The following is a 25,103-nucleotide window of genomic DNA, read 5'->3' on the forward strand; positions in this document are numbered from 1 at the left end:
TTTGGTGTGTGAGAAAGACAATACAAAATAAAGACCCATAAGATAATTTTTTCATATGATAGAAAGTGAAAAGTGATTTATAAAAAAGTAAAGAGAGCAGAGTAAGGATATCGAGAAAGTCTCGGTGGCAGCAGAGCATTGTGATTTTAAGCTTGTTACTCAATAGGCTTCACTGAGAAGATGGTATTTTAACAAAATGGTCCCAGTTAAGAAAATAGAATTAATATCTTCAAATTACAGGGATTCATGATCCCACTTAATATTCTAAATACTATTAGTCAATTCAAACAACCAAGTGGTCATCTTGTAAAATGTGTCCATGTCATTTTTGGTTGACAGTCCTTTGACTTGATTTTGATACATGCATTTCTAGCTCTCATTGCATTATGTAGCTATATGTGATAAGCCTGGGATTTCTTCCTTTCTATTCATCTCTTATTTACTTACTTTTTTTCATTTTAGGTAAAGAGTGGGGGATTTGTGATGGGATATGAAAATCACACTTTCAGCAGTGACTTCATCCTCTTGGGACTATTCTCTGCTTCCCAAACGAATCTGGTCCTCTTTTACTTTATGTTTTTTATCTATATTATGACTATAACAGAAAATACAGTCTTGATCCTACTTATCCACAAAGACATACGTCTCCATACTCCTATGTATTGCCTGCTCAGCCATCTCTCTTTCATGGACATCTTACATATTTCCAACATTGTTCCCAAAATGATCGCTGACTTTCTGTCAGGCAGGAAAACGATCTCATTTGCTGGCTGTGGCTTCCAGATATTTCTGTCCCTCACCCTGCTTGGTGGTGAGTGCCTCCTCCTGGCAGCCATGTCCTATGACCGCTATGCAGCCATCTGTCACCCACTGCGCTATCCAATTCTCATGAATGAGCATGTCAGTGTTCTCATGGCCGGAGGGTCCTGGCTAATCGGGACCATCAACTCCACAGTTCATGCAGCTTATGTACTCCATTTCCTCTTCTGCTGTTCTAGAGCCATTGATCACTTTTTCTGTGAAATTCCAGCCATGTTGAAGTTGTCCTGTGTAGACACATCATACTATGAACGAGGAGTTTATGTAAGTGGTATCATCTTCCTGCTGATCCCTTTCTCCACGATTTCAGCTTCTTATGTCCAAGTTCTCCTCACTGTCCTCCAAATGAAATCATCAGAGGCACAGAAAAAGTCATTTTCTACCTGTTCCTTCCACATGATTGTGGTCATAATGTACTACGGGCCATTTATTTTCACATATATGAGACCTAAACACTACCACACTCCAGGTCAGGATAAATTCTTGGCGATATTCTATACTATCCTCACACCCACACTCAACCCTCTAATTTACAGCTTTAGGAATAAAGATGTTTTGCTAGCAATGAAAAATATGCTTAAAAGTAACTTTCTACATAAAAAGTGAATATGAAAATTATTGAAATGTGTGTTCTCCCTATTTCCATATCAACACCTACAGGAAATCCATTATTAGATTGCCCTGAGAAGGAAATCAGAATTTTGCTAATAACTTGACTGCAAAGTTATTGTTTTCCCCAGTGTGGAAAGAAATGAATATTTTCAAAAGTGTTATTTCTAGTTATCCTACATGTTGGTTTTGTGCATGCACACCTCTGAGAATGCATTCTCCCTTCTGTTGATTCATGCAGGAACAAAAAATAGACCCAAGGTTATTTACTCATTCGAACCAAAATTGTAAGAATTGATAATAATCATTCATTAAATTATAATCAGCTATGTGCATTGTATAAAATAGATATATCCATATAATTGTTATGTTTTTATGAATCTATTAAAATTATATTTAAATTCTTACAGTCAATTAGTTATTAAAAATGTATGATCTTCCCTTGGAATCTCACTTATCCATTTACTGATTTCTTATGGCCACATTTTCAATGATGTGAATAATATAGGCTTACATTATATAAATATAATATACATATATAATAATTATATTTAAACTCTCCTCAAGTATATATATATATAATTATGTATACATCTATATAGATATAATGTATAAATAAACAAACATATATAAATTCATAATCTGGTTGTGATAAGATCAATTTATTGATTCTTTGCCAGTAACCAGAATACAACATTTTATAAGAATATTCTATAAAATTTGCCTTGTTTCAAATATGAATGCACTTTTATCATAATCTGGTTGTGATAAGATCAATTTATTGATTCTTTGCCAGTAACCAGAATACATTTTATAAGAATATTTTGCAAAATTTGTCTTGTTTCAAATATGAATGTACTTTTATTTTTACAAACACGCCTATCAGCTAGTCATGAAGTATAATGAAAAGAAGTAATTAAATGTTTTTCTTCAGAAACTATATAAACAATTTTAATAGGAAAATCAGGAAAATATTTTGAGATAGATGTTTGTTACCTTTATTTTATCAAGTTGACTAAATATGTCATATTAAATAAATATTGTTATATACTTATATGAATATATTACATTGAACTTTAATAGGTGAAAATTATTATTGTGACATTCCCAACTGGAAATTTTTAGAAAATAGGAATAATAAATGATAGCAAATATTTTGCAAATCTACCATCATGATACAGTACAATGTAAATGGATATGAAATCGGGTACAGACTTTAAAACATCAACCTAGCAATATACTTAAAAAACATTGAATTAAATCTCTTAAAAATATATTCTTCCTAGTGTTAAGGATATAGACTAATAATACAAAATTGGTATATAATTAATTATTTGCATGTCGGGTTGGGTTTTGCATAGATAATCTGGTATTATTCAAGGAACCCCAGGGAAAAAGAATCAAGAGGACATCTGATATATATACACACACACACATTTTTTTTAATGACATATTTAGGAATTGACTCATGCAACTGTGGGGATGGGCAAGTCAGAATTCTGTATGGCAGGCCACAAGTGGGGAAGTCCAATGAAGGTTTCTGATGAATTCCTTAGGAGAAGTTTGTTTGCTGAAGTAGAGAAGGAAAATATTCCTTCTGAATGCTGAAATCATCAGTTCTCCCTTTAGGACTTCACTGCTTGGATGAGACATTTCTCATTGTTCAAGGCAATTTCCTTAAGTGACTGTAGCTGTAATCAGCCACAGATGCAATCAACTAATTAATGATACAAATCTGAGAAATTTCCTCACCTTAACAATCAGGCCAATGCTTCTTTGACTGAGCAACTGGACTCCATGACCTAGCCAAATTCACATATTAACTCAACCACCAGAGTATTTCTTTGGCATATTTTACAATAAACTGTTATTTTATCAAATTAAGGCACTATTGTTAATTGTTTTAAATTTGATAATGGTTTAGTGTTTATGTTTAAATAATCTATATTGTCAGAGATGTTCTGTAAGGTTTACAGATGAAAGAATAGGTTTACTTTGAAATATGCAATGCTTGGAGAGATGAGACGGTTTTACAGAGCAGCATTTACCTTGTGTTGATGACTACTGAAGCTGTGTGATAGATGCATGAGGGTTCATCATGATATTACCTTGCTTTTATACATGTTTGAAATTTCCATAACCCTTGAAAGAACTTTCAGCAACTCTTATCCTTTTATTCTTCCCAATACAAAACATCATATTCCTGATAATAACTAGAAAATGAATCTGCAAAACTGTGTGATTTGGATTAAATTCCACAATGATTTTAGAGTATTTGGGGAACACTTAATATCTGTTTACCATCCCTTAAGTGGAGTTCAGGGAAAAAATGCAAATTCCTTGATGAGTTATATTGAGGAAATATATACATTATATTGAATTTCTGATTTTCTAGAAATTTTAGAATTCTAACTCTTTAGGACCATAATTTTTCTATATTAATAGTGAGCTGCTACATTTTCTGAGCATCTTAATTGGTTTATATATTTCCATTGATTCTAATGTTGTTCCATGTTATTTATATTTTATGCCAAGAGTGTTGATTTTGTGTTTGCTTTCCAATAATGAAATACATTAGTTTCTGTATTTGTTTAGCATGATATGCAGGGTTATTGCTTCAAGGAAGATAGTGAATAAAATACATGGTTTTGGCATTTAATTTTGATCCTAACATTACTGTGAATAACTAACATAGATATTTAATATATCTGCTCAGTTTATCATAGAAAAGATTTTTTTTCCCTTTCTTAGAAGGCAAAAGAATTTGTGTATTGGTTTTAGGAATTTCTCTTCTTTTTTTGACAAAAATATTCACCCTCTATTTGTACATTATAATGCATTTTCTCTGAGTATCACCATTGCCCCTTCTTTTTCTCTAACATGTCACATCCAATTCATTCACAAATTCTATTTGTTGCAACTTCAGATTAGACTCTACAACTGCCCACTTCTCCAACACTCCTTTACTGACACCCAAAAGCTACCATCTCTTGCTTGGGCACCATGCCAACCTCCTGAGTGTTCTACCAACTTTCAGAGTTGTGACTTAAGAGCCTTTCCATACAACAGCCAAAGAGATCCTCTTAAAACATTAGCCACATTGACAACTCCTCTTGTTCAAATTCTTCTAATGCCTTTTGAATGAATCCATTTCTTTAGGCCTTCATGATAAGCCATTGGATCTATGTCTCACTTCATTATAGGACACTCTCCCTTCCAAATTTTCAAAAATGATGTCCTTGTTTTTCCTTTTGGCTTCAGGTCCTTTGCACTGCTGTTGCCTACCCTACTACTTTCTTTCTGCACAACTTCAGATTGGTTCGTGCCCTTATTTATTTCAGATCCTTGCCCAAATATCACTGTGTAACAGGCCTTTTCTGGCCAACCAATTTAAATAGTAGCCCCATAATATTATATCACATGGCCTTGCTTGTTTTATTTTGTAAGCCTTTGCATTCTCTGGCTTTTTATTATTTGCTCATTTGTATAGGCATTTTGTGTGTATGATTTCCCTTTCAGTATCTAAGTTTCTGAAGAGCAGACATTTGTCTTGAGGATTTACTTCTGTAACTGTGTGGTTAGAAAAGTAGAATTACATTAGGTACCCTTAGATGTATTTTTCTTATTATCTTATTAATAATTGAATGACATTCATAAGTGAAACTTTTCCAAATTTAATGCTATGCAATATTCATAAATACATTAATCATTTTTCTGGTAAGACTTAAAAAACAGCTACTATATACCAAGCAGTATTCTACATATTTTTCTTATATTTAAGTACTTACTCCTTCCAGCAATAATATATAATATTGTATTTGTTATAATTATCATAGCCACCATACAAATGAGCAGAGAAATTCAATCTTTCTCTTAGTAACACAGATATTATTTGTGTGATTATTGTTAATGACTTAGTTAGATTCTATTCTATATTCTCCATTTTTAGAAATATGTATCATAACATAGGAATTGAGAGTAAGCTAACATTTTCATTAAAGTGACATGGAAGCTATTTCAGACTGGTTTGATTTTGAAGTATAATATATTATAACATATATATATATATATAAAACCTTCTAATTTAGTTGTTTTCTATTCACTATATAGATGTTTCATTGATTACATTTTAATAATGCATATCTAGGAATAGGCTTACACAAACTTGTACGTACACATACATGCTCTCAACCAAAGATAGGTCCACTCAAGTATATTATGGAAAAATTTATAATATTAACATAAAGATAGATCACAATAATTTATGAGATAAATTTAATGGTACAAAAGACTAAATTCCAACTAATTTTATTTATATATTCCATGCAGTTCCAATGAAAATCACAACAGGATTGAAGAGAAAACAACAAGCTGATTTGAATAGTTCTGCACATATGAAAGGGCCCATTCTAATAGTATGTCCAGACAAAACCCTCATGCCCATGTGAAATGGCCATCATGGCCTGCCCTAAAATTAAACATAGTGCTCTAATGAGAGAAACCAAATGAAATCCCTGTGGTTGAGTGAGATAGATAGAAGTCTGTGGGGAAAAGAGTATATTATTTTAGAATGTGGATTCTACAATTTTCTAATACCTGCAACTCTGGATTTGAGACCTTAAGGTGGAATACCTTGGGAATGTTGTCTAATTTCTCTGGATCTTACATAAGTGTTTGACAAATAAATGAGATAACAAAAGCAAAATTTTTAAAATCTTTCATGACATTTAAAATGAACAATAAAATTTATCTCTCAAAATAATTGTGGATAAAACTATTAAATTAGCCAAATATAGTTTTATAAATAAACTTGCATATTAGATTTAATTAGTGATTATTTATATTGACCCATCAATGTATCAAAAAATAATCAAAACAGAATCACTTGATAAAGTCAGTCCTCTTTTATCTACCTCTCTATAATGCGCAGTCTGTGGAATAGACTTTGACCCCTCAAACATCTGGTCACAAACTCAACACTGTCAGTGCAGCTGCAAAAAAAACACTAAGTATTCTGCCCAGGTAAAGCTTCCAACCAGTGTATGGGGCTGTCCATATACAGATCCCTCAACAGACATTGTATTCCTCTGCTATGGTGACTAGAAATAAAATTGGCTAAGAGGTGGAAAATAATGAGGAAGATGCAATGAAGGCATTTTTTATCATATTTTTTATTGTAGAATATAACATATACATAAAAGCGATAACTTTGCAAGTACAATTTAATAAGTAATTAGATAGCAAATTTCAAAGAATATTATAGGTTAAAATTCCACCAAGGGGAGGCGGGGCAAGATGGCAGACTGGTGAGCTGTATGTTTTAGTTACTCCTCCAGGAAAGTAGGTAAAAAGCCAGGAACTGCGTGGACTGGACACCACAGAGCAATCTGTCTTTGGGCATACTTCATACAACACTCATGAAAACGTGGAACTGCTGAGATCAGCGAAATCTGTAAGTTTTTGCGGCCAGGGGACCCGCGCCCCTCCCTGCCAGGCTCAGTCCCGGGGGAGGAGGGGCTGTCAGCTCCAGGAAGGAGAAGGGAGAATTGCAGTGGCTGCTCTTACCGGAAACTCATTCTACTGATTCAAACTCCAACCATAGATAGACTGAGGCCAGACACCAGAGACTCTGAGAGCAGCCAGCCCAGCAGAGAGGAGAGAGGCATAGAAAAAAAACAACACAAAAAACTCCAAAATAAAAGCAGAGGATTTTTGGAGTTCTGGTGAACACAGAAAGGGGAAGGGCGGAGATCAGGCCTTGAGGCGCATATGCAAATCCCGAAGCAAGGCTGATCTCTCTGCCCTGGGCACCTTTCCTTAATGGCCCTGGTTGCTTTGTCTATTAGCATTACAATAACCCATTAGATCTCTGAGGAGGGCCGTTTTTTTTTTTTTTTTTTTAAATCCTTTTTGCTTTTTCTAAAACAATTACTCTAAGAAGCTCAATACAGAAAGCTTCAAAGAATTGAAATTTGGGCACGTCAAGTCAAGAGCAGAACTAAGAGAGCTCTGAGACAAAAGGCAATAATCCAGTGGCTGAGAAAATTCACTAAACAACACAACTTCCCAAGAAAAGGGGGGTGTCCGCTCACAGCCACCATCCTGGTGGACAGGAAACACTCCTGCCCATCGCCAGCCCCATAGCCCAGAGCTGCCCCAGACAACCCAGTGTGACGGAAGTGCTTCAAATAACAGGCACACACCACAAAACTGGGCGTGGACATTAGCCTTCCCTGCAACCTCAGCTGAATGTCCCAGAGCTGGGAAGGGGGAGCAGTGTGAATTAACAGAGCCCCATTCAGCCATCATTTGAGCAGACTGGGAGCCTCCCAACACAGCCCAGCAGCCCAGAACTGCCCTGGGGGGACGGCACTCACCTGCGACATAGCACAGTCATCCCTCAACAGAGGACCCGGGGTGCACAGCCTGGAAGAGGGGCCCACTTTCAAGTCTCAGGAGCCATACGCCAATACCAAAGACTTGTGGGTCAGTGGCAGAGACAAACTGTGGCAGGACTGAACTGAAGGATTAGACTATTGCAGTAGCTTTAAAACTCTAGGATCATCAGGGAGATTTGATTGTTAGGGCCACCCCCCCTCCACGACTGCCCAGAAACACGCCCCACATACAGGGCAGGCAACACCAACTACACACGCAAGCTTGGGACACCAATTGGGCCCCACAAGACTCACTCCCCCACTCACCAAAAAGGCTAAGCAGGGGAGATCTGGCTTGTGGAGAACAGGTGGCTCGTGGACGCCACCTGCTGGTTAGTTAGAGAAAGTGTACTCCACGAAGCTGTAGATCGGATAAATTAGAGATAAGGACTTCAACTGGTCTACAAACCCTAAAAGAACCCTATCAAGGTCAGCAAATGCCACGAGGCCAAAAACAACAGAAAATTATAAAGCATATGAAAAAACCAGACGATATGGATAACCCAAGCCCAAGCACCCAAATCAAAAGACCAGAAGAGACACACCTAGAGCAGCTACTCAAAGAACTAAAGATGAACAATGAGACCCTAGTACGGGATATGAAGGAAATCAAGAAGACCCTAGAAGAGCATAAAGAAGACATTGCAAGACTAAATAAAAAAATGGATGATCTTATGGAAATTAAAGAAACTGTTGACCAAATTAAAAAGATTCTGGACACTCATAGTACAAGACTAGAGGAAGTTGAACAACGAATCAGTGACCTCAAAGATGACAGAATGGAAAATGAAAGCATAAAAGAAAGAATGGGGAAAAAAATTGAAAAACTCGAAATGGACCTCAGGGATATGATAGATAATATGAAACGTCCGAATATAAGACTCATTGGTGTCCCAGAAGGGGAAGAAAAGGGTAAAGGTCTAGGAAGAGTATTCAAAGAAATTGTTGGGGAAAACTTCCCAAATCTTCTAAACAACATAAATACACAAATCATAAATGCTCAGCGAACTCCAAATAGAATAAATCCAAAAAAACCCACTCCGAGACATATACTGATCACACTGTCAAACATAGAAGAGAAGGAGCAAGTTCTGAAAGCAGCAAGAGAAAAGCAATTCACCACATACAAAGGAAACAGCATAAGACTAAGTAGTGACTACTCAGCAGCCACCATGGAGGCGAGAAGGCAGTGGCACGATATATTTAAAATTCTGAGTGAGAGGAATTTGCAGCCAAGAATACTTTATCCAGCAAAGCTCTCCTTCAAATTTGAGGGAGAGCTTAAATTTTTCACAGACAAAGAAATGCTGAGAGAATTTGCTAACAAGAGACCTGCCCTACTGGAGATACTAAAGGGAGCCCTACAGACAGAGAAACAAAGACAGGACAGAGAGACTTGGAGAAAGGTTCAGTACTAAAGAGATTCGGTATGGGTACAATAAAGGATATTAATAGAGAGAGGGAAAAATATGGCAAACATAATCCAAAGGATAAGATGGACGATTCAAGAAATGCCTTCACGGTTTTAACGTTGAATGTAAATGGATTAAACTCCCCAATTAAAAGATATAGATTCGCAGAATGGATCAAAAAAAATGAACCATCAATATGTTGCATACAAGAGACTCATCTTAGACACAGGGACACAAAGAAACTGAAAGTGAAAGGATGGAAAAAAATATTTCATGCAAGCTACAGCCAAAAGAAAGCAGGTGTAGCAATATTAATCTCAGATAAAATAGACTTCAAATGCAGGGATGTTTTGAGAGACAAAGAAGGCCACTACATACTAATAAAAGGGGCAATTCAGCAAGAAGAAATAACAATCGTAAATGTCTATGCACCCAATCAAGGTGCCACAAAATACATGAGAGAAACATTGGCAAAACTAAAGGAAGCAATTGATGTTTCCACAATAATTGTGGGAGACTTCAACACATCACTCTCTCCTATAGATAGATCAACCAGACAGAAGACCAGTAAGGAAATTGAAAACCTAAACAATCTGATAAATGAATTAGATTTAACAGACATCTACAGGACATTACATCCCAAATCAACAGGATACACATACTTTTCTAGTGCTCACGGAACTTTCTCCAGAATAGATCATATGCTGGGACATAAAACAAGCCTCAATAAATTTAAAAAGATTGAAATTATTCAAAGCACATTCTCTGACCACAATGGAATACAATTAGAAGTCAATAACCATCAGAGACTTAGAAAATTCACAAATACCTGGAGGTTAAACAACACACTCCTAAACAATCAGTGGGTTAAAGAAGAAATAGCAAGAGAAATTGCTAAATATATAGAGACGAATGAAAATGAGAACACAACATACCAAAACCTATGGGATGCAGCAAAAGCAGTGCTAAGGGGGAAATTTATAGCACTAAACGCATATATTAAAAAGGAAGAAAGAGCCAAAATCAAAGAACTAATGGATCAACTGAAGAAGCTAGAAAATGAACAGCAAACCAATCCTAAACCAAGTACAAGAAAAGAAATAACAAGGATTAAAGCAGAAATAAATGACATTGAGAACAAAAAAACAATAGAAAGGATAAATATCACCAAAAGTTGGTTCTTTGAGAAGATCAACAAGATTGACAAGCCCCTAGCTAGACTGACAAAATCAAAAAGAGAGAAGACCCATATAAACAAAATAATGAATGAAAAAGGTGACATAACTGCAGATCCTGAAGAAATTAAAAAAATTATAAGAGGATATTATGAACAACTGTATGGCAACAAACTGGATAATGTAGAAGAAATGGACAATTTCCTGGAAACATATGAACAACCTAGACTGACCAGAGAAGAAATAGAAGACCTCAACCAACCCATCACAAGCAAAGAGATCCAATCAGTCATCAAAAATCTTCCCACAAATAAATGCCCAGGGCCAGATGGCTTCACAGGGGAATTCTACCAAACGTTCCAGAAAGAACTGACACCAATCTTACTCAAACTCTTTCAAAACATTGAAAAAAATGGAACACTACCTAACTCATTTTATGAAGCTAACATCAATCTAATACCAAAACCAGGCAAAGATGCTACAAAAAAGGAAAACTACCGGCCAATCTCCCTAATGAATATAGATGCAAAAATCCTCAACAAAATACTTGCAAATCGAATCCAAAGACACATTAAAAAAATCATACACCATGACCAAGTGGGGTTCATTCCAGGCATGCAAGGATGGTTCAACATAAGAAAAACAATCAATGTATTACAACACATTAAAAACTCGAAAGGGAAAAATCAATTGATCATCTCAATAGATGCTGAAAAAGCATTTGACAAAATCCAACATCCCTTTTTGATAAAAACACTTCAAAAGGTAGGAATTGAAGGAAACTTCCTCAACATGATAAAGAGCATATATGAAAAACCCACAGCCAGCATAGTACTCAATGGTGAGAGACTGAAAGCCTTCCCTCTAAGATCAGGAACAAGACAAGGATGCCCGCTGTCACCACTGTTATTCAACATTGTGCTGGAAGTGCTAGCCAGGGCAATCCGGCAAGACAAAGAAATAAAAGGCATCCAAATTGGAAAAGAAGAAGTAAAACTGTCATTGTTTGCAGATGATATGATCTTATATCTAGAAAACCCTGAGAAATCAACGATACACCTACTAGAGCTAATAAACAAATTTAGCAAAGTATCAGGATACAATATTAATGCACATAAGTCAGTAATGTTTCTATATGCTAGAAATGAACAAACTGAAGAGACACACAAGAAAAAGATACCATTTTCAATAGCAACTAAAAAAATCAAGTACCTAGGAATAAACTTAACCAAAGATGTAAAAGACCTATACAAAGAAAACTACATAACTCTACTAAAAGAAATAGAAGGGGACCTTAAAAGATGGAAAAATATTCCATGTTCATGGATAGGAAGGCTAAATGTCATTAAGATGTCAATTCTACCCAAACTCATCTACAGATTCAATGCAATCCCAATCAAAATTCCAACAACCTACTTTGCAGACTTGGAAAAGCTAGTTATCAAATTTATTTGGAAAGGGAAGATGCCTCGAATTGCTAAAGACACTTTAAAAAAGAAAAACGAAGTGGGAGGACTTACACTCCCTGACTTTGAAGCTTATTATAAAGCCACAGTTGCCAAAACAGCATGGTACTGGCACAAAGATAGACATATAGATCAATGGAATCGAATTGAGAATTCAGAGATAGACCCTCAGATCTATGGCCGACTGATCTTTGATAAGGCCCACAAAGTCACCGAACTGAGCCATAATGGTCTTTTCAACAAATGGGGCTGGGAGAGTTGGATATCCATATCCAAAAGAATGAAAGAGGACCCCTACCTCACCCCCTACACAAAAATTAACTCAAAATGGACCAAAGATCTCAATATAAAAGAAAGTACCATGAAACTCCTAGAAGATAATGTAGGAAAACATCTTCAAGACCTTGTATTAGGAGGCCACTTCCTAGACTTTACACCCAAAGCACAAGCAACAAAAGAGAAAATAGATAAATGGGAACTCCTCAAGCTTAGAAGTTTCTGCACCTCAAAGGAATTTCTCAAAAAGGTAAAGAGGCAGCCAACTCAATGGGAAAAAATTTTTGGAAACCATGTATCTGACAAAAGACTGATATCTTGCATATACAAAGAAATCCTACAACTCAATGACAATAGTACAGACAGCCCAATTATAAAATGGGCAAAAGATATGAAAAGACAGTTCTCTGAAGAGGAAATACAAATGGCCAAGAAACACATGAAAAAATGTTCAGCTTCACTAGCTATTAGACAGATGCAAATTAAGACCACAATGAGATACCATCTAACACCGATTAGAATGGCTGCCATTAAACAAACAGGAAACTACAAATGCTGGAGGGGATGTGGAGAAATTGGAACTCTTATTCATTGTTGGTGGGACTGTATAATGGTTCAGCCACTCTGGAAGTCAGTCTGGCAGCTCCTTAGAAAACTAGAGATAGAGCTACCATTCGATCCAGCGATTGCACTTCTCGGGATATACCTGGAAGATCGGAAAGCAGTGACACGAACAGATATCTGCACGCCAATGTTCATAGCAGCATTATTCACAATTGCCAAGAGATGGAAACAACCCAAATGTCCATCAACAGATGAGTGGATAAATAAAATGTGGTATATACACACGATGGAATACTACGCGGCAGTAAGAAGGAACGATCTGGTGAAACATATGACAACATGGGTGAACCTTGAAGACATAATGCTGAGCGAAATAAGCCAGGCACAAAAAGAGAAATATTATATGCTACCACTAATGTGAACTTTGAAAAATGTAAAACAAATGGTTTATAATGTAGAATGTAGGGGAACTAGCAGTAGAGAGCAATTAAGGAAGGGGGAACAATAATCCAAGAAGAACAGATAAGCTATTTAACGTTCTGGGGATGCCCAGAAATGACTATGGTCTGTTAATTTCTGATGGATGTAGTAGGAACAAGTTCACTGAAATGTTGCTATAGTATGTAACTTTCTTGGGGTAAAGTAGGAACATGTTGGAAGTTAAGCAGTTATCTTAGGTTAGTTGTCTTTTTCTTACTCCCTTGCTATGGTCTCTTTGAAATGTTCTTTTATTGTATGTTTGTTTTCTTTTTAACTTTTTTTTCATACAGTTGATTTGAAAAAAGAAGGGAAAGTTAAAAAAAAAAAAAAAGAAAAAAGACAAACAAGGAAAAAAAAAAAAAAAAAAAAAACGATGTAGTGCCCCCTTGAGGAGCCTGTGGAGAATGCAGGGGTATTCGCCTACCCCACCTCCATGGTTGCTAACATGACCACAGACATAGGGGACTGGTGGTTTGATGGGTTGAGCCCTCTACCATAAGTTTTACCCTTGGGAAGACGGTTGCTGCAAAGGAGAGGCTAGGCCTCCCTGTATTTGTGCCTAAGAGTCTCCTCCTGAATGCCTCTTTGTTGCTCAGATGTGGCCCTCTCTCTCTGGCTAAGCCAACTTGAAAGGTGAAATCACTGCCCTCCCCCCTACGTGGGATCAGACACCCAGGGAAGTGAATCTCCCTGGCAACGTGGAATATGACTCCCGGGGAGGAATGTAGACCCGGCATCGTGGGATGGAGAACATCTTCTTGACCAAAAGGGGGATGTGAAAGGAAATGAAATAAGCTTCAGTGGCAGAGAGATTCCAAAACGAGCCGAGAGATCACTCTGGTGGGCACTCTTACGCACACTTTAGACAACCTTTTTTAGGTTCTAAAGAATTGGGGTAGCTGGTGATGGATACCTGAAACTATTAAACTACAACCCAGAACCCATGAATCTCGAAGACAGTTGTATAAAAATTTAGCTTATGAGGGGTGACAGTGGGATTGGGAATGCCATAAGGACCAAACTCCACTTTGTCTAGTTTATGGATGGATGTGTAGAAAAGTAGGGGAAGCAAACAAACAGACAAAGGTACCTAGTGTTCTTTTTTACTTCAATTGCTCTTTTTCACTCTAATTATTATTCTTGTTATTTTTGTGTGTGTGCTAATGAAGGTGTCAGGGATTGATTTAGGTGATGAATGTACAACTATGTAATGGTACTGTAAACAATCGAAAGTACAATTTGTTTTGTATGACTGCGTGGTATGTGAATATATCTCAATAAAATGATGATTAAAAAAAAAAAAAAAAAAAGTTATTCTCTAGGTAGACCAAATTCTGGGGTATATGTTCGGAATACCTTGTGTCCTGGAAGCTGAGCCCTAGCTCCCTTTGTGTATAGGTTAAAGTTCACAATAAAAATAAATAAATAAGAAAAAAATAAATGAGGAAAGAGGGAGGAATTATATGTGTTCTTGCCTAGTTTTCTTTATAAGCACCACTAAGCTAATAGTTGTATATCTTTTTGGTGTTTGCGCTATGTAATGCTCTTAATATCTATTGGTTCTGTTGCTTTTTTGTGTATTAAATACCTTTCATTTTGCCAAAAAAAAAAAAAAAAAAAAATTCCACCAAGGAAATAATTGAAATGGTAGAACTGTAACCCATAACATCCTGTGAAATTTTTTGGATAGCTACTTGTTAAATTGTAATCTGAAAGTTATAACTTTTGGATATATGTTAGATTTCACAATAAGGAAATGACTGAAACTATGGTACTATAACACTTAATGACTTTAAGGGCATTTTTACAGTAAATGAATGTATATTCTTATTCTTAATAATATAATTCAACAACAGCTGGCCGAAGCAGACTCCATCTCCCTCCTCCCCCTAGACTCCCAGAAACATCTACTGTACCCTGGGAATGCCTGGCTTTTCATCAGTGTCTGCACTACAAGTAATTTCGAACAAATTGTTTTCCTACATTCCCTTCACTCCCCTCTCTGGCTATTCCCTGTGGAAATGCATCCCCTGCTGCCCTATGAAATAGTGGTGTGGTGCTTTCCTCGCCACATGTCACACCCCACAGGGACTCAAGGTAGGTAGTTTTCCCTTCCTCCTTCCCATAGAAGCTTACAACCATTCCCACCCCTTCTCCCTGCAACCCCCACCTAAATTGGAAGCAAATGCCTGATGTGGCATCATCTAAATTCCCAGTCACTTTTAAGGAAGTGAATTTGAAGCAGATATATTGCATGACAAAAGACCAGGCACATGTATGACAACAGAGTTGTCTGAGGTTTCTGAGGAGCTAGTGAGTTCTCTGAGGTGACAGTGAACCTAGTGTGTTAAATGTGAAAGGAAATGGCAAGTATGTTCTCTGTGGAATGTAACTGGTCAAAGCCATCATGTCAGAGATGAGTATTTTAGAAGGAAAGTAGGGACCACATCATGAATCAAGTTACAGGTGGACTAGAGTTCACCCTACTGTGAAATCCTTTACCAGGAGTGGTAGAGTGCATTGAAGCATGAACAGTTAAAGTACAAGGTTAAACATGATGCCTAGACTGAGGTGCCACGTTCTGAGAGAGAGAGTCCTCTGCTCCAAAGAGAGCAAGAAAGGCCGCATGGAGGGAGGATCTTACAGGTAAATATTGAAAATGGAAAACTTCCAAACCTTTGGACTTGGTGGGGAAGAAAAATGTGGAGTTAAGGCAAAGGTGCAAGAAATACAAAGTTATGCAAATGTAAATAGTTCAGACTCATTGGAACATGGAACTAAAGTTCGGGAGATTTTATGGAATTTGTTTATAAACCTAGGAAGTGCAACTCAGCAGAGAGCTTGCATACAAAGAAATGTGTTCCAGAAAAAATGATCTGCAATAAGGAGAAATGAAGTTATATGGGGGGAAATTAGAAACAGGGAATTAATTATGTTAACTTTCAAATATTATGGTACTCTGAGTTTCTATCTCATCAAAGCAAATGCTAAGCATTTTGAAGAATATATACTGGAATTATTGCTACCAAAATTTATAATCTGAAAGGAATATTCTGGATAGCAATTATCATGCATGAATTTTCTGCCTTTTTCTTCCCAAATCAACTTTTGAATAATGTGATGAATTGTTATTTCTTGATATCTCTGTTCAATTATTTCTTATAAGAAAAATGTATACAATTCTGAAATAATTATATAATAATATTTTAAAGTGAATCAGAAATTAATGCATAAATATCTACCTTTTCATAGGTTGCATTTTTTGCAATTAGAGCAATGAAACAAGACTTTAATAAATTTGAAAAAACAAAACACCATTTGAAATTATTTGAAAATGGATTAAAATTTATAAATTTAATATTATTGTTGCTAAAAAGGAGATCTCACCTGATGTGCACAGAGTAAATCAGTGAACGCTGGGATTTTGAGAAGAGAAAAAATTTATTTTGCAAAGGCTAACTCTGCATAGAGTGGAAGGGAGTTCTTAAATTTATCTCCCAGAACTGGAGAAACTTTCAGTGTTTTTTAGCATTCAAACAAAGGTAGGCCAACTTAGGATAAAAAGCAAGACAGTTTCAGATAAGGAGGTCCAAGATAGTCTAATTACTGCGTATGAGCTTAGTGATTACATTCTTAGGCTACTGTGCATATCAGGTGTGCTAATCTCAATGAGAACTGGCTAGGTTCAGCAAGATAGGTTAGGAATTTGAGATTTTTGCATCTGGGTAGACTCATATTAAGCAATAAGGTGCTATGTGAAAGGGCACCCAACCTCAGGGGCTATGTGCATGGGCACCTGACTTAGGGCTGCAAAACAAGGTAAGTCATGAGTTGTTTTGTTATTGTCCAGTTACAATGTGAAGTTTCAAAACACAGCATCAGCAAAACAAGGCATTGGAGTTACAGTTCACTGAGTGTGATTTTTGCTCTTATAATTAGGCAAAGTTTTCTTCTAGGTTAACCTTCTTTTTAATTGCACATATCTTGATGGTTAAAGCCAATTAAGGCTGGTCTAGCTGGAGGTGTTGAAAACAAGAACTTATCTATGAGGTTTGTAGGTGGAGATTTTGGGGATCAGAGAAAAGAAACAGAAACTCTTGCAACGTAGTCAGGGAGGCAACAGCTTTGGAAAGTGGTCAGCGGGTGCAGGATAGGGTATGAAAAATGACTCAGGGTTCACACCAATATTGCATATTGATAATTAATTTTACTTCTGATTTAGACAACTATATCTGAATGCAGGAAAATTAGAGTCTCAATGAACCATTTAGATTATTTTGTCTAATAAAATATGAGAAGTAATCTAGAGGGCCCAAATAAGACTACTTAACTAGATTGTTATGCACACAGTTGTATATTGATACATGTTAAATTAACAATTAACCAAAGTCCTTTGATTAAGGCATAGCAAGGATTTTATCCGCTGCAAGCAGAGCTGTGTCATAAGAAATGTAAGTCCTTTGTTTTTCCTTCTGATGGTTTCTCTTGTCCACTGTGCTCTTTTGCTCCTGACATCCTCCTTTGTGCATGTTCTTTTTCTGTCTTTAATCCTGCTTACCAGCTTGATTTATGGGAGGAACTGGAAGTTTTTCAGTGCTGCATCCATGTGCAGCCAAATACCTGCTAATACTGATTCAGAGTCAAGGGAATTACTTAAAGTTCTAAAATTCCCAGAGTGATATTGACCAGGTTTAGGTTCCTTTGGCAATACTCCTCCTTCAAAAATTTAATTCACTTCTAGCCACTTTCATTAGCAAATGATTTCAGCAGAAAAAAAAAGCCTGGAAAGGTAGAATTTTTAATCAACTGTCACTGACTGTTCCCACCATTATCAAAGATGGCTCTGAAGAGGAAATTTGTGATCATTGCCCTTGGCAAGAAGATATTTAAATTGGTTCTTTGTGAAAAGTCATGTTGTCTTGAGAGAAATCTCAAGGGAATGTACTTGGTAAGTTGTGGGCCATGGATTCATCTCTTTGTAAGGCTGATAATCCATATTTTCTAATTACCTGGTATTTTTAAAAGTACATAAGCAGTTAAGGTTTTCAGCTCTGCAAAGATAATAATCAAAAAACCTAGGTAACTTCTTTCATGCTCCAAGCATAGAAATATTTTATCAAAAATCTTATTTCAACTTTTCTGTTAACTTTAGCTTGACTTCATCTGTTTCTCATAGTGCGTTGCTGAAAGTGGCAAAACCATTCCTCATATTTTGAGCTTCTTAAATCTTTTATCTAAAACCATAGTCAAAGTTGCCTTGTATGGTAAGCAGGCATAAAATTCATGGGATATATTGTTCAGCAGGCATCAAATTCATAAGATATTGTTAACTATCCCATAGAAGATTTCCCCATCCAGATTCTTAGAATCATCTGAGTCCTTGTTTTTAATTTCCTCCACCAAATAAATGACTTCATTTTTTTTTCAGAAAAAAAAAAAATCTGTCATTTGTATGTTGTATGTGTATTATATGAGAGACTTCCATTCTGCTCTGAGTTAAAGATCCCTAACTGAGGGCTTAACCACTAAAGAAGTCTATTTTTTAACTTGATCATAGAAAAGAAGTCTGGATTTTGGCAGACGTGATCTGCTCTGGGACTCTGGGACAATAGCAAATTGCCTGGTCAGTCTTAATTTTCTGCTTCTGTGCATTATGGTCACCTAGTAACTGTTCCTTGACAACTGCAGGGCTACATTAACCTGTCCATATGCTAAGTATTAGTGTAAAGGAAGCAACACTATGTTTGACTCAAATATTCACCAGTTTTCTAATGTCAATATCAGACTTTAGGCAATTAGCCATACTCCACAGCTACAGGGAAAAGTATGTGGTGGTACGTGGGTGGCACTGAGTCTACCCAGGTTCTGTCCAATTGAGAGATAAGTGGAAAGTGAATGCTTTAGAGCCACAAATGCCACCCATGGTACATAGTAGAAAAGAGCGAATAACTCATGAGAAGCATTTATGCAGACAGACTAGATAGGAAACTTGTACCTGGAAGGAGACAGAAGTACAAAGTCAAGGATGATTCATTGATTTCTGGCAGGAACAATTGTACATGATTTTACTATTCACTGAGATTGTAGACTCACCTGGGCAGTTCAGTGTTGGAAATGATGAATTTGATGTCACTGTGAGACACTTAGTGCAGGATTTCTCTATATCAGGGTGGTGGCATTGAGGGGTAGATGTGTGGTCAGCATGTAATACTACTGTGGGGCAAGATGCAGTGCCCTTAAAAGACAAAATGGGAAAAAACAGTTAATTATAACATCAAATGACTAGTCTAAAAGAAATCATTAGCATCTGAATTTCTTAACTTTAGAATAAGGAAATAATAATACATTACTTGCTTTGCTCTTTCATCTTCACACCTGCCATACTTTTTTCTCTCTCACATACCTGTCTCTGTGTATGTGTGAGAAAGCCATCTCCAACATTCTCATTCAGTGTCTTAGTTCCTTTCTCCCTCAGGAAGCTGCATGAAGCAATTTACCAGGAAGTGAGTAATTTATGTCTGATTCATCTCAGTGAAGTGTATTTTGCTTTCTTGTCATAGTCTATTATATCCTGAATATTTTTCTCTCTAATTCTTTCTCTCTCTCTCTCTCTGCCTCTCTATCTCTATCCCTGTCTTCATCATTCTCCCTCTCTTTGGTATATAATAGTGTACATATAAATTTAGATATGTAATAATAATAATAACAATTATACATTAAAGTAGAGATTATAACCCAGTACTAATATAAACAATGTTTTATTATTGAATATTGAACATGTGTTAGGCTCTGTTCTATGTGTGTGTGCACTTTGTGTAAGTGTGTGTATTGCATGTGTTTATTAGCAATTCTCAGTTTTTGAAATTTATGGTTAATTGTAGTGGCATATATATGCCTAATTGTAATTAAATTAAATTCAATGCCAATAATTTTCATACCTGAAAATTGTTTTAATACATCTCATTTAATCTTTAAAACAACCCCATGGAACTAGTACTGTAATTTCCCAATTTGATAGATATTCACTTCAGATCTAATTTTATGTCTGCTGGATACTTTGTATAGAGATGAGACTGAGAGAAAATGAAATGTTTCCACTTCTGTATTTGTATTACATTATCTTGTTTATCTCTTTCAAAAGCAATAGGAAATATATTGCCTATACTTCTATTTTTGGAAGTAGCATACTTATTTCTAGGCTAATATCTATTATACATTTATTTTATCAATATCCTGTATAACAGCTTGAAATAAAGTAAAGTTTTATTACCTTCACATATAGGTCAATTTAGTATTGGACTACAGTCTCTCCATGAAATTGCATTGTAGTTGAGTGAATTACCTGTAACAACCAATTATTTTGAATCAGTTGGTCATCAATCCAGTAAGTATGACTATGAAGTTTTTAAATAGAGTTTATGGTTATTATGTCAAGTAGGTCATTGGCATTATAGTTTATAGAAAAGTTCCAAATTAAAAATATTTTAAATATAGTATATAATAAGTGTGCACATTAAACTTAATTTCCCTAGGATATTCATATTTTCAAAATAAATATTTCTTCAGGTAGAATTGATTTGTTCTTTTATGGTATTTTGTTTATTTCATGGTAAAAATTTTAATGTAAAGAAATAATAAAAAATAATTTCATAACATTTTGACACAAGAATGTGTAATAATTCCAAATTAGAGAATCATGTGCCACCAATTAAATACAAATTTACAGAAATATTCTGTATGTTTTAACTCAACAGTGACTAACTTAATAAAGGGTACATTTAGAATCTAGTTTTGTCAAAATTAATGGAGAAGTACTACATTTGAAAATCTTTGTGGGCACAAAATAAGAACTTCTTGATTTAGTGGAATCAATGAGTAGATGGTATGGTATAGTTTTAGTTTCCTGATTAGGGAATGGTTAGGGACAACTATCTCCTTATCTGGAAAATGATTTCAAATCCAGAAGAATTCGATGCTCCAATTTTGACTGTAACCAATTAACAATAGTGTGATTAACTAATTTGAATAAACACATTAAGTGTAAAGTAGTGCCATTGACAAAATCACAGACTTCAGCAACTTATTCAAAATGGTTGAAATCCTTGGCTAAATTAATTTAAGGAACCAAATATCTTCTATGTGAATCAAGAATTTTTGATATGGTGAGCCACCTGACACAAACATAACTTTAATCAGATGAGTTTATTATTTGAAGAAAGTATATCTATAAAATATAATTATGGTCTATTCTTTTTCATTTATTTTCTGAGTATTAAATGAGCTACATGATTCTTGCCAATATTATTTTATATTTCTTTCTCCATAACCACATTTTTTGTTGCCCTAAAATGAAATGTCTGACCTCAAACCAGGTTTATGGAGAATAATGTACATTGCTTAATTTTGGACTGAGCTGACTGTACTCATTCATAGCCTTTTCCAAATTCCATATATTTTACACATGCACACACGCACACACCCATGGAGTCTTAAAATATAAAGCAAGATTTTCCTAAAAATCTAGGACTTATAATCATATGTGGGGCATAGACTCTGATTAATCTCCAAACTTGTAAATAGTAGGTGGGTATAAATTGCATGTTGCATATCTTTTCCAACATTTAGAATAAACAAAGAATGCTTTTTGAGCCAGACCAGAGATAAAGGGACTTTACCCCCACAAAAAGTTGTATGACGGAAGATACTTCATTTGTGACACACGCTTTCCTCATTTTTCATTGAGAGTTAGGAACCTCAGTAGTAGAACTTTACTTCTTGCATTCAACTATAGATTTCCATCAAAGTTCAAAAGCTCCTAAATGGCTTAGCAGATATAATTTTGTCTATCATTCCAACATCTTGGGAATATGTTCAAAATTTATGATAGACTCAGTAGATAAAATTTCTAAAAGAGGATTGTTGAAACCTCAAGTGCATCATGGAATATGGGAGAATGTGGTTAAAGTGGGATGATGCAGTTAGGGATACAATTATACAGTGCTTCCAGTATCTGAAAACAAAATATTGACGTTATTGTTTAAGACAAAATGAAAATGCTTAAAGTATAAATACAGATAAGATATACAGGGGAGGAAGGATTGATGCATCCCTAAAACATTTCTGTATCAGAGGACATAGTAAAATAGGAAATTATTCCTTTAACAAACATTTATTGAGCACCTACAATGGGCCAGAAAATCTGGGTCATAATTAGGGGTCAGAATAAAGGATACTGTTCATGTTTCTTGACATTAACCATGGAGTCTTATCACTGGAATGAGAATGACTATAATGAAGGAATTTATCAATGAAAATAGCAAAATCAAAAGGAGAATATGATTCTGGAGAGTGGGGAAAAAGTCAACAAATTTGAATATGTCTATGTATGGATAATACTGATTTTTAGTTTTCAATAATGTCCATTGATCTTGGAAATTTACTATGATCAACCAGCTCATTAGAAACACTGCAACCCTTACTTAACATCAAATTTTACTGAACTGTTGGGACAATTCAATTTATACATGTACATACTAACAAAACTGATCCATGTTATAATATTTAAAAATTCTTACAATCATTGCAAAGAAGTGGAAACATTCCAGGTGATAAAAACAGGAATAAGTGATTGTTTATTTTATAATGAAGAATTTCATTTTCACAAATATAAATTACAGAAAAAACAAATTTTCATCTTAATAGTAACATTATTTCTATATTGAATATTAAAATATTTCACAAAATGAAATCAAAGTTCATTTTATATAAATATATGTGTTAATTAGATAACAAAAAAATTTGTGTTATATTTATTGTTAGTTTTTAACGACCTTACCATTTATTGGAAACCAGAAGCCTGGATTGGTGTTTTCAAAAATTAAATATTCATATATAAAGAAGTGCATGTTTGTGGATATATATGTATTCAGGTATGTGAATACATATGCATTTATACTGATAATTATAACTTACATATAGAAGGTGCACAAATCATTAAGTTGTTATTTAAGTAACCATTACACAAGAAAAAATAAAAAATATTGCTAGCCTTTATTATCCCTATGTTTACATTTCATAAATTAATATTTAATTTCTTTAAACACAAAAATTAGGCAACATTAAACTATATTGTTAAACATGCATTGTTGATGCTTGGCTAAATAAAGATTGCATTTTTTAAATTAAAATGTGAGTGATGTTTCAAATTTTACAATATGGGAAAACAGAAATTTGTTAAGAATTTCATTAGTTATTATTTCTTGAAAGTAATTTCATTTTCCATCACCTTAATCTAAATGAAAATAAATGAGATGGAAATTGAGTTCCACAGCCCATTCATGCATTCGACACATATTATTGAACAACTATACCTGCCAGGCACAGTTTAGGCACTTGGTTTGGAGTAGTGAACAAAGCAAAGCTCTCTCACCATGAAACTTAATTTCTTCTAAGTGAGAATAAGAATAAAAAATAAAGGCATTTAAGATATTTTTTCATATGTTTGATAGTGAAAAGTGATTTATATAACAGTAAAGTGATTGGTTTACATTTACCTCATTTTATGTGGGTATTTGTAATAAGTCTCAGCTTTACAGTACTTTTTCTTACTTCCCTGTTCATCTCTTAATTTTTTTCTTTTAGGTGTAGAGTGGGGGATTAAGGATGGAATATGAGAATCACACTTTCAGCAGTGACTTCATCCTCTTGGGACTGTTTTCTTCCCAAACAAGTCTGGTCTTCTTTTCTATTCTATTTGTCATTTTTATTATGACTATAATAGAAAATACAGTTACGATCCTCCTTATCCACAGGGACATACGTCTCCATACTCCTATGTATTTCCTGCTCAGCCCTCTCTCTTTCATGGATATCTTACATATTTCCAACATTGTTCCTCAAATGATCAGTGACTTTCTGTCAGGCAGGAAAATGATCTCATTTGCTGGCTGTGGCTTCCAGATGTTTCTCTCTGTCATCCTGCTGGGTGGTGAGTGCCTCCTCCTGGCAGCCCTGTCCTATGACCGCTATGCAGCCATCCGTCACCCACTGCACTATCCGATTCTCAGGAATGAGCATGTCAGTATTCTCATGGCTGGAGGGTCCTGGCTTGTTGGGATCATCAACTCCACAGTTCACACAGCCTATATGCTCCATCTCTCCTTCTGTGGTTCTAGGGCTATTGATCATTTTTTCTGTGAAATCCCAGCCATGTTGAAGTTGTCCTGTACAGACATCATGCTATGAACAAGGACTTTTTGTAATTGGTGTCATCTTCCTGGTCATCCCGTTCTCCGTGATATCAGCTTCTTATGTCCAAGTTCTTCTCACTGTCCTCCGAATGAAATCATCAGAGGCATGGAAAAAGTCATTTTCTACCTGTTCCTTCCACATGATTGTGTTTATAATGTACTATGGGCCACCTATTTTCACATATATGAGATCCAAATCCTACCATACTCGAGGCCAGGATAAGTTTTTGGCGATATTCTATACAATTCTCACCCCCACACTCAACCATATCATTTACAGCTTTAGGAATAAAGATGTTCTGGCAGCAATGAAAAGTATGTTCTAAAATAATTTCCTGTGCAAAAAATGAATATAGAAAACGCTTGAACAGTGTGCTCTCCCTGCTCGATACCTAGAGTATATCCATTATTAGTTTCCTCTGTGAAAAATATCAGAATTTTATTTATAACTTGACTGCCAAGAGTGGAAATAAGAGAATATTTTAGAAAACTCTGATTTGCTATACTGAGAAATTATACACATATAAAATACACACACACTTATGTGAACATATGTACTATGTTTGTGGTAAACCAAGTTTCTGAACCTTTGCTGGTAACAATATACAATAACCGA

General features: G+C 35.4%; 1 protein-coding gene and 1 pseudogene across 1 annotated transcript; both read left to right on the forward strand.

Annotated features, from left to right (window-relative positions):
• Nucleotides 1-483: 483 nt before the first annotated feature.
• Nucleotides 484-1,425, forward strand: LOC119505868 (olfactory receptor 2AJ1-like). The gene has a single exon (XM_037798741.1). The coding sequence runs from the start codon at nucleotides 484-486 to the stop codon at nucleotides 1,423-1,425; it is 942 nt and encodes a 313-aa protein (XP_037654669.1).
• Nucleotides 1,426-23,895: 22,470 nt separating this feature from the next.
• On the forward strand, nucleotides 23,896-24,837 carry LOC119506501 (annotated as a pseudogene).
• The last annotated feature ends 266 nt before the right edge of the window (nucleotides 24,838-25,103 follow it).

Source organism: Choloepus didactylus, chromosome 11 (assembly GCF_015220235.1).
Source record: "Choloepus didactylus isolate mChoDid1 chromosome 11, mChoDid1.pri, whole genome shotgun sequence".
NCBI classification, from domain to species: Eukaryota; Metazoa; Chordata; class Mammalia; order Pilosa; family Megalonychidae; genus Choloepus; species Choloepus didactylus.

Excerpts from the sequence above, each read along its gene's own strand:
- LOC119505868 (XM_037798741.1), top strand. The coding sequence starts at position 484 with ATGGGATATGAAAATCACACTTTCAGCAGTGACTTCATCCTCTTGGGA.